The 13,066-nt window shown below is 37.2% G+C and overlaps 2 protein-coding genes across 2 annotated transcripts; one reads left to right on the top strand and one right to left on the bottom strand.

Annotated features, from left to right (window-relative positions):
• Nucleotides 1–217: 217 nt before the first annotated feature.
• LOC133515730 (uncharacterized) lies at nt 218–8,519 on the bottom strand. Its single transcript, XM_061848296.1, has 3 exons — nt 7,194–8,519; nt 3,848–4,084; nt 218–2,930 (listed from the first exon to the last, which is right to left on the bottom strand). Exons 1-3 carry the CDS (start codon nt 8,341–8,343, stop codon nt 928–930), a joined length of 3,390 nt encoding a protein of 1,129 aa, XP_061704280.1. The 5' UTR covers nt 8,344–8,519; the 3' UTR covers nt 218–927.
• A 2,466-nt stretch (nt 8,520–10,985) lies between these two features.
• Nucleotides 10,986–11,544, top strand: LOC133515729 (transmembrane protein 258). Its single transcript, XM_061848295.1, has 2 exons — nt 10,986–11,106; nt 11,186–11,544. The coding sequence occupies exons 1-2, from the start codon at nt 11,101–11,103 to the stop codon at nt 11,423–11,425; spliced, it is 246 nt and encodes an 81-aa protein (XP_061704279.1). The 5' UTR covers nt 10,986–11,100; the 3' UTR covers nt 11,426–11,544.
• The last annotated feature ends 1,522 nt before the right edge of the window (nt 11,545–13,066 follow it).

The following is a 13,066-nucleotide window of genomic DNA, read 5'->3' as shown; positions in this document are numbered from 1 at the left end:
TCAGAAGCGGTCAGGAGCGAGTTGTTTTTGACGATTTTGCCCTCCTCACTTTAGTAAGAATAAAATTCCCTTTTTATTCTTGTGAAAGGAACATTTTTTGAGTGGCGACCCCTTTGAAAATATTCATCGAATCCCAATAAAAATTACTGAGATTGTCCAAAACATTCGTCAGGAAAGGAAAGACAGTCAAAAAGTACCTATAATAAAACAAAGTAGAAAGTAAATAATACCCAGTGTATTATAATAATCATAATAACAAACAGTCTTTTAAAACGTATTAACGTTTCCTTACATCTACAAGTAGCCTAATTTATTAATATTTACATTTGCATGATAATTATTATAGAAGAAAAGTCAGCAACATCCAATTGTTTTCCTAAAGCTGTACTTTCTACGGTATACAATAATAGTTATTTGTTTTACAAGGGGGCAAAGTTGTGCCTTGAAACCCTTGCAACGCTAAAGATTCCACTTCTCGAACCACTCGCTACGCTCGTGGTTCAAATTTGGAATCTTTCGCTTGCTCGGGTATCAATATTAGCACGAGCGGTTAAACAAACTTTGCCTCCGGGTGAAACACAACATTTTTCACCACACCAACGCGAGGAAAATAATAACTATGAAATACCACAAAAAAACAAACCAAATCAAATCCAAATGAACGAAATTAAATATTTATCATCCAAAATCATCATTTGAAAGTCAATTCTACCAGCTAACATAATCAAACGACTTAAAATTTGCATCTGATTACTTTGCCCCACATGTGGATAAAATGCAACTTTCTCATTAGTTTTTGAACAATCAAGTGGGCCTTTACCAGTTGGTGTGGTGAAAAGTACTACAGGATAAAAAGTAGATATTGCTGGCTATATTTCTATGACTTATTTATTTTTAACAATAATTATTTTATCGGTGGTCTTCGCATCAATATTCTTTACATTTATCTTTCATCAATTCAATATTTTTTACATTTATTTTATTAACAGACTGCCTAACTGATGTGTTCATCATAGGATCCTTCTTTCCCTGAATAAAATTAGGGTAATCATTACTAGAACCTTCGTTGCTTGTATGTGAGATCTCCTTCTGATTTAGAATAGGGACCTCTGTCACTATCCTGTTAATCTCATTAACTTCATTGGGTACATTCGTAGGTACGTCGTTTTCTAGAAAATGGAAATCATTATGCATTAAATATAGAGATTCTAAAGGAAAGTTCATATCATATCGAGATAGTAGTTTGTTGTCATCTGAATTATCATCTATTTCGATGACATCGTTCTGAGGATCAGAAACATCTAAGGCTGCAGAAGAAAGATCTAGATGTCCCGGATATTGCTCTCCTATAATATTATCAATTAAGTACTGGTCTATTATAGAAGGATTTGTCGTCGTATTGTTCATAGCCATGTTGTAAAAAGCGTCGCTTTTCACTTCATTCTTTATCTCTTTAAAGTTCTTGTGAATATCTTCTAAAGGCGGTGACGCTTTATATTCCCTGCTTAGTGACTGGTTACTCATTATGTTGGCGTTACACATGCGCTCCAAACTTGGTGATTGCGTGTTTTGTTTAATAGTAGCTTCTATTTTAATGTAACTAGGATCGTTATTTTGTATTTTTTGAGGCGGTGGAAGGATGATGGAGTTTACGTTCATCTGATTGTTGAATGTGAACATCTGTGAGTTGTCAACGTTGTCTACGGGCGGTGTGGACGCATCATGAAGCATGGTTTCTTGAGGGTATGGTATAATATTATTAGGAGATTCGCTAAGCTCTGGCTCAGGCTGTAGCTGCATAAACTGAGTAGTTATTAGGTTGTTAAAAGTAACTGCTCCGAGTCCAAACCTTTCATTATCTTCTAATCTTTTAAACGCCATTTTTTGCTGAGAATGGAACATATTCTCCTGATCAGGACCTTTTAAAATCAGATTACTTTTCACTGATATTTTAGGTTTTTTCCTAGGCATTCCATCTGGCTCTATTAAATTGACAGGGGAATTACTTGAAGAAGGCACTGGGAGGATCTGTGTAGGTTTTATTATAGGCCCGGTAACTTTATTCATTGGGAGGGATATCTTGTGGACAGGGTTTAAAGTTATGTTTTGCATGGACAGTTGTGCTGGTGGAAGTCTGATGGGGAAATTAGCCATGATATTGTTGTTCATGTTGCTCCTTACTGAATGGTTAGACACTAAAGAGTTTACTGTGCTATTTGGACATAATGTTTGCTCCATTGTGACTGAAGCATTCATATAATGTAGATTCCCTTGAGTAGCATCATAGGTTAAATTCTGCAAAGTATGTTGTGTAGTATACTGCCTATCCATTAAAGTATCATTTGAACTTTCAGAAATAAGACAGTCCGAGTTATTATCGTCTTTACTAAGATCAGTTACAATAACTTGTGGATCAAAATTACCCTGCTGCTTCTCATTTGCAGTGTTTACATAATTTTTGGAAAAATTCTGAGATAGTGTTTCAGACAAACTATCACAATCATAAACTTCAATAGGGATATCATTAACTGGTTTAGGGCTTTGTTCCTTACTTTCTTCATTGACTTTGGCTGTTTCTTCAACTTTCTCCGTAGCTTCGCTCGGTACAGTCCAAGCTAGTTTTTTAGACTTGGTCATTTCTATTAACAACTGTATTCCTTCTTTATCTGTGTGAGTAGTAAGGTGGGTGAGGTACTTATCTTTGCTGACAGTCTTGAAGACACAGTATGGGCAGCGGTGGAGATCAGTTGAAGTTACGTTGGGGTGTTTTGAGATCATGTGACTTGCGAAGTTGTTGGATTGGATGCTGCTGAACGGGCAATGTTTGCACTTATATAAGGCTTCTTTAGTGTGTACTTTTTTGTGGCGTCTCATCGCATTGTGGTCGGCGGCGCGGTAGCTGCATTTGTCGCAGGAGTAGGGCTTGTCGCCTGGAATATAAAAATAAGAAAAGTAAAAAATGTATGGAAATGTTAATCCCATTGGGTGAGTACTACGACCGGTACAACTGACAATAATTATGATATATGATTTTTTTAAGGTACTCTAACATAGTTTTGACGACCGGTCTGGCCTAGTAGGTAGTGACCCTGCCTATGAAGCTGATGGTCCCGGGTTCAAATCCTGGTAAGAGCATATATTTGTGAGATGAACACGTATATTTGTTTCTGAGTCATGGGTGTTTATATGTATTTAAGTATTTATAATTGTAATATATTATATATATCGTTGTCTAGGTACCTACAACACAAGCCTTATTGAGCTTACGGTGGGGCTTAGTCAATTTGTGTAATAATGTCCTATAATATTTATTTATTTATTTATTTATTTATAGTACGCCCAACGAGGCTTCACCTTGAATATACATTGATCGTACCTATATGTCGCAGGTAGTAAGGATCATAATCGCCTCGCCTATGATTGCCTTGCTTGTTGTCAATCGAATACATAAAATCAGCATATAGCACCAGCATAAAGCAGCGCCCTGGTAAGTAACCTTCATTTTATTACGCAACTTATCAAAATACCCAGCAAAACGCTGTAATTCAAGGCCATTCTACGTCCGTTTAAGAATAAGAAGCTACGTTCATTTCTAGGCACCCAAATGAATACTAGTGGTTCTGTAGCTGTAGACCTTGCGAACCGTCATGGCTCCATTTGAAAAAAAAAAACAAAATATATATATATTATATGTACAATTACCGAACCTGCACAACAAATCTCACTTCTTCTTTTTATTATGTGCTGTTGTTAATATGTTTGATCTTGGTTGCATGACGCATTAGATTTCTGTAATGTCGTGTAAACATATTTTAAATAAATAAAAATAAAATAAAATGAAACTCACCAGTATGTGATCTCAAATGCACCTTCATCTCGTCTTTCCTCGACGCAGTATAATCGCAATGGCAACACTTAAACGGCCTCAGCTTCTCATGCACGGCCGACACATGCAGCTTCAGCCTTCGCTTGGTGAGGAACCGCTGCGGGCAGATGGAGCATTGGTGTGCTGCGTCTTCCTTGTGAAATGTTCGGTGCTTGGAGAGCTGGTTGGCGGTTTTGAAGGTTTTTGTGCATACGGTACCTGAAATTGGCAAGAAAAAGGTGACTTGAGTATTGAAAGAGAAAATAAGAGACCATGCATGTTCAAGTGTCCTAAACCTTGTGGCCTAAATCAGAAACTTCAACTTCATATTTATAATTTGCATGCCACTCTCTAGAGATTTCCTATTCAATAGCCGGGTCCACACAGAGCGAGCATACGCGCGAGGCATGTCTACACTGGCCGGTTTGTGCGTAAGGAAATTGCCTTGCATGTACGTGCTCGCTCGCTCGCTCTGTGTGGACCCCCGCCTAATGGACATTTATCATGTATATTTGTTGTTATGGGCATCCATTATTTCGGTATTTTCGCATGCCCCAGGTTCATAGAGTAAAACAATATTGCTTGCAACAGTTCCAAAATATAGAGCACTATAACCATCCCAAGTTCTCAAAGCTGCAGTTAGCTGTTATTTTAATGACATAATATTACACACCTAATAATAACTATTGGCAACGCAATCCTAATGACAAAACTCCAAGTGTTTGTGAACCAATGCTTAAGGCAAATTCTGCACATCTTTTGGCCTAACTGGATCACAAACGCTCACTTATGGAGAATAATCGGACAAGCACCCGTACATAAGGAGATTGGGCATATCCTCAGGATGCCTGACACCCACCTATCCAAGGTGGTCCTGACCTGGAAGATGCCCGGAAACGGAAACATGGTCGCCCTAAATCTACTTGGCGCCGTTCCGTGGAGCAAGAGTTGGGTGTATTGGGGATGGGGTGGGAGGAGGTTACCCAAGCTGCCCAGGACCAGAGTCAGTGGAAGAAAATGGTTCAAGCCCTACACCCCAGCAGGGGGTAACAGGATGAAAAGAAAGAAGAAGAAGGCAACAACAAACAAATATCTTTTTAAATCAGGTGTTACAAATAGTCCCCTATGACAAGAGGTAGAAGAGACAGCCTCTCGTGTGGTGTTGGAATGCAGCAAAGTGGTTCCATACAGGGCAAAACAACAGATTTAAGATATCCCAGAGACTCCCTACGCAACATCAAAGGTCTGATAGGTTTCCTTAAGGAGTACTAGCCTATCCCCCACCCCCATCATGCAAAATAGGCGCGAGTCGTCGAGTTGTGGAAACTGCCCGCACTAAAATACAATAAGTATTCAAAAAGCCCTCCAGTGGTGGAGGCTGGATTCGAACCTATCTTGGTCTTTAGCTATTGTGGCTAATGCCATGGACCTCTAGGCCAGCAGAACCTGTCCCATTTTCTCCACTATATGCTTGACATGTATGGAGAAATTGGGATGATGCATCTTACTACTATTGGCATGTTTCACAATTACTATTCAACAGTCTGATTACCCTGTCACAATTGACAATAACTTATACAATTATAAATACATACTTACATTTACATCAACAGTGGATTTATGTCTCAAAAAGGCTATCCTAGACCTAAAATCGGTGGTAAAGCCCCTTCATAAGAAAGGAGCTAAGACGGATATAGAAAACTATAGGCCAGTTACTTTGATATCTGTTTTCGCCAAAATCTACGAGAAAGTGATGTTTAGCAGATTATCAAGCTTTTTAGAACGCTATGATAAAATTACTGAAGAACAGCATGGTTTTCGCAAATCGAGATGTACTACATTGGCAACATTTAAACTTGTAAAACATGTATTAAATGCAATAGACAATAAGATTCCTGTAACAGTTTTGTTTTTAGACATGAGCAAAGCTTTCGATTTTGTTTGTTATAAGCGGATGGCGATTAAACTATACAGATACGGCATACGTGGGCCAGCACTTGAATGGATTAAGACATACCTCAGTGACAGAAATCAATGTGTCGAGACCCTAAAATATTGCCAAAAATCTAAAACTCTAAATTCGTACAAGTCATCTTTAATGTATAATAATTATGGAGTACCGCATGGCAGTATTTTGGGACCTCTGCTATTCTTATTATATATAAACGATCTACCAAAGTGCTTGCCCAATCATGATTGTCTACTGTACGCAGATGATACATCTATTATTGTAAAATGCAAAAATTTGACAACTTATAACGATGACTTAAATGGAGCACTGATAAGCACAGTTGAATGGTTAAAACTAAATAACTTAAAAGTAAATGTAAATAGGTCTACTTATATCCAGTTCAGTACAGCAAGAGGCAACACACAGAAACTAAATATAATTTTAGATAACGAGCCTGTTAAAGAAGTGCAAAATACAAGGTTTTTAGGCAAAACTATTGACAGCCACTGTAATTGGACGGAGCATGCTGCTAATGTGCAATCCAAAGTAAATAGTTTTATTTTTGCGCTAAGACGAATTAGCCAAACTGTTTCGACCCAAGCAGCGCTACTCGCTTATAATGGCTACGTTAATTCTGTCTTGCGATATGGACTAGTAGTTTGGGGAAACTGTTGACAAAGACGCAATATTTATAACACAGAAGCGTTGTATCAGAGCCATATTTGGAATACACTATATGGGCTCATGTCGCACTTATTTTATAGAAAACAACATACTCACTTTCCCTAGTATGTATATTTTCGAAGTGTGTGTTTTCGTACACAAGTATAAATACTTGTTTGTGGAATTCCAAACCATGGGTCCCCGCGCGACAAGAACACAGTATAAGTTTACTTTACATAAACCTTCGGTTAATTTGGCACTTTCCTCGAGAAACTCGTATATTATGTGTATTCGTATTTATAATAAATTACCTGACATTTTTAAGAATAATAATTTGAATATATTTAAATCACAAGTCCAAGCTTGGCTAGTACAGAGATGTTTTTATAGTATTAATGATTTTTTAAATTATGATTTAGATAATGGAATTTGATTGTATTTGACTTCAATTTTATTTTATTTCATTTTTGTTATTGCATGATTTTTATTAATAGTAAGAGTTTAGTTTGTGATTTATTAGTGTATTAATGCTTCCTTTTAAGGAAATGTTTGTTTGTACACCTGTAAAGGTAGAGTCTTGGTGAGTCCATGTAAAATTGTTACAATAGTAATTACCGGCAATGTAACCCATTTCTCACAAACAATAAAGATTATGATTATGATTATGATTATGAAAAATAAGTATACCTAAAAAAATTGTATAATGATACTTACATGCATAAGCCTTCACAGCCCCATGGCACTTCATATGCTGGTTGTACCTACTCCGTTTGTATGTTTTAAATCCACAAATCTCACAAGTCGGCATCTCCATGTCTATCTCATGTGTCTTCCAGAGATGTGTGTGCATTGCTTCAACCTCGACAAACACCATGGCACACTCAGGACATTTAAATATAGTTTTAAAATGGCATTTTCTATGATATGCTAATTTTTCTTCACTTTTTAACCGAAACCGACAATTATTGACTGAGCATAATTGCTTATCGAGCTCAAGCAATGTTTCTAGGTCTGTTTTCTCCTCCGTTTTATCTGTTGATGTATGTAGGGGTATATATTTTCGTTTTGCTGGTCTGCCAAGCCTGTTTACTGGCTCCATGTTGTCCATGGACTGATTAATATTATTATCTATGGGTTTTCTAGGTTGAATAGATGAAATTAGGTCCGGAGTAACACTGGACACTTGTAAGACGTTACAAGCTGTGACTGGTGTCACAGCATTGGTCACATTGACATACTGAGTAGAAATCGGATTTGTGTACACAATGTTTATGCTTGCTTCTTGTATGATTTCCTTAGGATCAACCTTTTCGAAATTTGGTGTGCTCATCTTCTGCAATTCATCTACTGATATGAAAGCAACACCTTGAGGTAGAGATTCATTGTTTGCATTAACAATATCTGGGACTATTTCGATAACCTGTGGTATTTTTACGTCAGCTTCCTGAGGGGTAGACTGAATTGAGTTGTCTTCTTTCTTTAATTTGGCATTTTTCAGTGCCAGTTGAACGAGGCTTTTGACCATTTTCTTGACGTCTTTGATCCCCATTTTGTGATGGTTGCGCAGATGGTTCCGCAAGGTCTCTTCCGCGTCGAAAATGCTCGAGCAACCTGGGCAGTTGATTTGGATGTTGTCCGCGAGGCCGTTGCTTTTCGCGAGGTCGGGGTGCGCCGTGAACAAGTGGAACTTTATGTCATCCTCAGCTAGCGCCATGTAGGGACACGCCTCGCACTTAAAGAAGGCTGTAGACCCTACGGATTTCTCTTCATACGACATCAATTTGTCCTTCACTGCTGGTTTGGCGTCACTGGTGTGAGCCTGCACCCCTTGCTCCACGTTCATGATAAAACATTGTGACGACATTGTTCTGTTATGACTTATGACCAGTACTTTTGGTCTAAGTAATCATTTTGATAACAACCATGTTTTATATTGTAAGGAAAATATAATGGAAACATGAACGAAATACGAAATAAACAGAGAAATCAGCTGTCAACCAAATTATGTCAAAAATCTGTCAAACAAGTCAAGTCAATAGTCTTCGGCTGCGTTCAACTTTCAGGAAATACATTTTTTTTTTACGTTGTTTACAATTTATACCAAATTTATACTCAGACACATCCACTTTGTCAGTAGAAAAAGGCACGAAAATCAAATTTTCTAAGAGCCCAACGTCATCTGTTCTCTTTGACGGCGCAGCAACTATGCCCTAATTCATAACTAAATTCCATCAAATCTACCAAGAAATTTCACTGTCACAATGACATCTATCAACGTCAGTATGACGGAGCAGATGTCATCAACCTTTTTGGAATAATAAAAAATATCAAAAAGTGGCGCCATCTAATAGATCAAAGAACATCGATGCTCGTTAAGATGGCCCCACTTTTTATATTTAACTTTATCACATATCAGTGAAAGAATAAGGATCATATTCAAATGGCGTTCTAAAAGTTTGAATCATGTGTCGAAATATGGCAGTAAATTTATTATCCTCCTACGACCCAAATTTTTAGAGGGTACATCCGAGGAAGACCCAATGTCCTAATATTAGAACTAATTAATAAAGTCCTGAACGCCCAGAACAAACATTGTTCATATCTGGTTAACCCTAACAAGTACAAGTTTTATATTTTAGGGGTGTTATAATAATGATTTAGGCTTGCCAGGAAATAAAAAAAAACACTATAATCTTTTGATCTATATTTAGTACTTTGGGCTTTTACTTATAATATAAATCACATCAATCAGTCTTGAAAATCTTATAGAAAACAAGAGTTTTAACACTTTATACTAGCAGAAATCAACTTAATCATCATTAATATCATCTAAGATACAAAAAAATAGCATGCTTCACAGCAGGAACTTAAATTTTCTACAGAAAAAACAAATTTTAACATTAAAATCAACAAAATATTCCTTTTGAAAATTTTTTTTGTTAACATAATTAATCTTCCTTTATTTAAAAACTACAGAAAAAGGAACATAAATAGTCACTACAAAAATAGACCAATATAAAACTTAAGCATTTACATTTAAGTCTAATTTTACAAAGCAGTAACTAAAAAAAACCACTTACAAAATGTAAATTTTAACAATCAAAAACATAACGATCGACCTCGACCTCGTCCTCGAATAAGTTGCGGGGCTGGCGGAGGGCTTGCACTCACAGGTTCTGAGCTGGTACTGCTGTCACTGTCGCTTTCGATGGCCGTATTCTCCACAGGAATATACTCGTCGTCTGTATCATTCCCTCCAAAAGGATCATCTTCGTCGTCTTCGAAATTAGACTGCTGGAGTAAATCCAACACTTGACTATCTTTTAAAGCTGAAAAAAAACACTTTATAAACCCGACGGCCTAATACTAGTACAATATCAGCTAATTTCTACCTAAATATCTATAATTTTCTTTATCACACGGACACATAAACACATTAGAGTAAGGAGCATAGTAAATCAATATGAAAAGCAATTTATGGTATGACCGCCCAGTGTACTAGTACTAGAACGAATACATTTTCATACAAGAATCATATTAAAATATACGAAATTAAGTTGAAATAACAGTATTTACGAATGATTTATTTCTTTATCTCGAAAATAAAACCAATCGTAGTGAATAAAATGTAAAGATTACAAAGATAATAATAAGTTAAACTAACCTCTTCTCGTTGCACGTGTCATTGCTGCGACGTCTTGTGACAGAAGACAGAAAATATCCCTCCCCGCTCACTTCAAGCAGTGCTGCCACAATGCCAAATATATACACTGACTAACCAGTAACGTCAAAATGACATGGCGGGTAATTCAAATCCACCTGGAGCGTGTAAATATTTTGTCCTAGTACTATCACGCTGGGTCTTGGCATCAAGTATCTATTTTGATACTTGGGCTTTCACTGCAAACCGATTTTGTCCTAGTATTAGTACTTCGGACCCCAGGAGGTTATAGCTACAAAGTTTCCTTTGATAATCTACCTCTATTTCAAATTCTCTTTGCTAATAGATAAATAATGATGATTTAAGTATCATACTTTTTTTTACATTATAAAACGTAGACATCAGTTTCCGCTGTTAATTATTGTAATATCGAATTAACAAAAACTTTATCGACTTTGTCAACATGGCCACAGCAACGTGGTTACACATTGTTAATAGTACATAAAAAGCAAGTCGTGACGGTGACAGCTGGCTTTCACTTCATATTGAATCTGACATATCTATGGGAAGGTCAACCCTTCGCGCATACATTTTTAAAATTTTGCCGCATTATCGACTGACAAGCTGGGTGTGCCACAGTATATGTTTTTTTATGAACGCACTTTTTTCACGTAACGTTATGTTGTACGCATGACCCCATTCTACTAATGATACCTTAAATGTAGAGTAATATGACTAATATAAAAAATATCAGTATCAAAATATAAGATTTTACTTAATTTATATTTTCAAAATATATTTAACATTCAAATGTAATAACAATCACTATTCATGTATTTCTATTACCTGCGTACTGCGTATAATGAAAAGTGCTCTAAACGCTGACGTTTCCTTTGGCCGGCGATTGTCAATTTTCGTTCGTGCTTCGTGTATTTTGTCTTAATTAAAAACCACATAAAAATGACTGTAAGTGTTTCCGCTATCCGATTTTCTCATATGTAATAATTGTTAAAGCATGATACTCAATATTTTACTTTGTTTCTAGTTGGAAATCGAATCAATGGTGCGGTATGCCTCGCCTATCAACCCGGCGATTTTCCCACACCTAACGATGCTTCTACTGGGCATCGGCATCTTCTTCACGGCGTGGTTCTTCGTGTACGAAGTCACAAGCTCCAAAGGCAACCGGGACTTGTTTAAGGAACTTCTGTTGTCTCTCGTCGCAGCTCTGTTTTCTGGCTTTGGAATTCTATTCTTGCTGTTGTGGGTAGGGATATATGTATAACATTCGCCAAGTGTTAGTTTCTAAGTTATTATTATGTACCATTCCTGACAGATTCGTTGGGACCGAGTTGTCTGATGAGAAATGTTTTATATTTTAAGAAGTAAAGTTTATGCTATCTACATGCCTAGTTTTATTTCAAAATTCCAAATGCTGAGTTTTTTGGACCCAATGTTTCTTAATAGCCGGGTCCACACAGAGCTATCTTACGCGCGAGGCAATTTTCTCACACACAAAAGCAGTCAGAGTAGACGAGCCTCAGCCGTGGCAGTGCACTCAGGTGAGGAAAACGCGCGCGCCCCGCCTCGGCCGAGGCACGTCTACACTGGCCGCTTTGTGCGTGAGGAAATTGCCTCGCGCATATGCTCGCTCTGTGTCGACCCGCCTAATCTTAAAAATATATCATATTAGAGGAGCCTTGGTGACCTAAATTATAAAACCATATTTAATTTCCAATAAATGTAATGTAGCACTGAAAGGAGACAATATAATAAGTGGTACTTATTGGTGATTTTTACTGAATATAAAATCATTGACATATTCAATTCTTCCGCCGTCAACTTGAATCATCTATAGGAACTACTTTTGTACGCAGTACTTATAGGTTTAAATGTAATTTACAGATATTCGAGCTGACCAAGTAGTGACTTGGGTAGATGAGTGGAACAGTTTCGCCTATATTTCAGAATGTACAATATTTCCTTGTATAGGTAAAACGCTTGCTACAATGAAAGTCAAGAGGCTAGGCCTGTCCGATTATCATCAAGTGAGTCGTAGACTTGTTTACCCCTATAACAATACAAAACTTACATCATACATACAACTCGCCAGTCTTTGCAATGTTAGCAAACTCAAATTTGCTATGGTATTCCGTAAGGGGTTATTTTTTAGGGTTCCGTACCCAAAGGGTCAAAAGGGACCCTATTACTGACACTTCGCTGTCCGTCCGTCCATCCGTCCGTCCGTCTGTCACCAGGCTGTATCTCATAAACCGAGATAGCTAGACAGTTGAAATTTTCACAGATGATGTATTTCTGTTGCCGCTATAACAACAAATACTAAAAACAGAATAAAATAAATATTTAAGGGGAGCCCCCCATACAACAAACATACAACCCTTCGTGCGCGAGTACCAATCGCACTTGGCCGGTTTTTAAATTAACATGTTCAATTTAAGTACATTCGTACGAACAGTTGTGAATTGTATTGTGCCAAAGTTTTCTTTTATAACAGGGGCACTCAGCACATTTGTTCGCGAAAGCAAAATCAAATATTAATTGTATATTGATACAAAACTGTAAAATATCTAGTCCATACGTACCATCGCCCACACTGTTAACTGTCCATCGGTGGATCTTATTACAAAAGGCATAAGGTCCACCGATGGACAGTTAAGAGTGTTGCTGTTAGTACCTACATGTTGAAAAATGTATATGTACTTATGTGTCGAGTCAGGGTTCGAACTCACAACCTCCGATTTGGAAACCTCACGCTGAGTTGCCTTTTAGCAAACAGCAATCCAAACTTATTTATTTTTACCCGACTATGACAAAGAAAAAGTGTAAGTATCTACCTATTATAATGTACGTATGTTCATCTGTTATTTTAACTTACCCTCATAATTTGTTTCACAATACATGTTAG

This window comes from Cydia pomonella, chromosome 3 (genome assembly GCF_033807575.1).
Source record: "Cydia pomonella isolate Wapato2018A chromosome 3, ilCydPomo1, whole genome shotgun sequence".
In the NCBI taxonomy this organism is placed as follows: domain Eukaryota; kingdom Metazoa; phylum Arthropoda; class Insecta; order Lepidoptera; family Tortricidae; genus Cydia; species Cydia pomonella.
The sequence above is the reverse complement of the archived record's forward strand: the minus strand, read 5'-3'. Positions and strand labels throughout refer to the sequence as shown.

Bases quoted from the DNA above. Each gene is read 5' to 3' on its own strand.
- LOC133515730 (XM_061848296.1), bottom strand. From the start codon at position 8,343: ATGTCGTCACAATGTTTTATCATGAACGTGGAGCAAGGGGTGCAGGCT. The intron at 4,085-7,193 runs GTAAGTATCATT...TGCCAATTTCAG, and splicing joins GGCTGTGAAGGCTTATGCAT to GTACCGTATGCACAAAAACC. The intron at 2,931-3,847 runs GTGAGTTTCATT...TTTATATTCCAG, and splicing joins GCATTTGAGATCACATACTG to GCGACAAGCCCTACTCCTGC.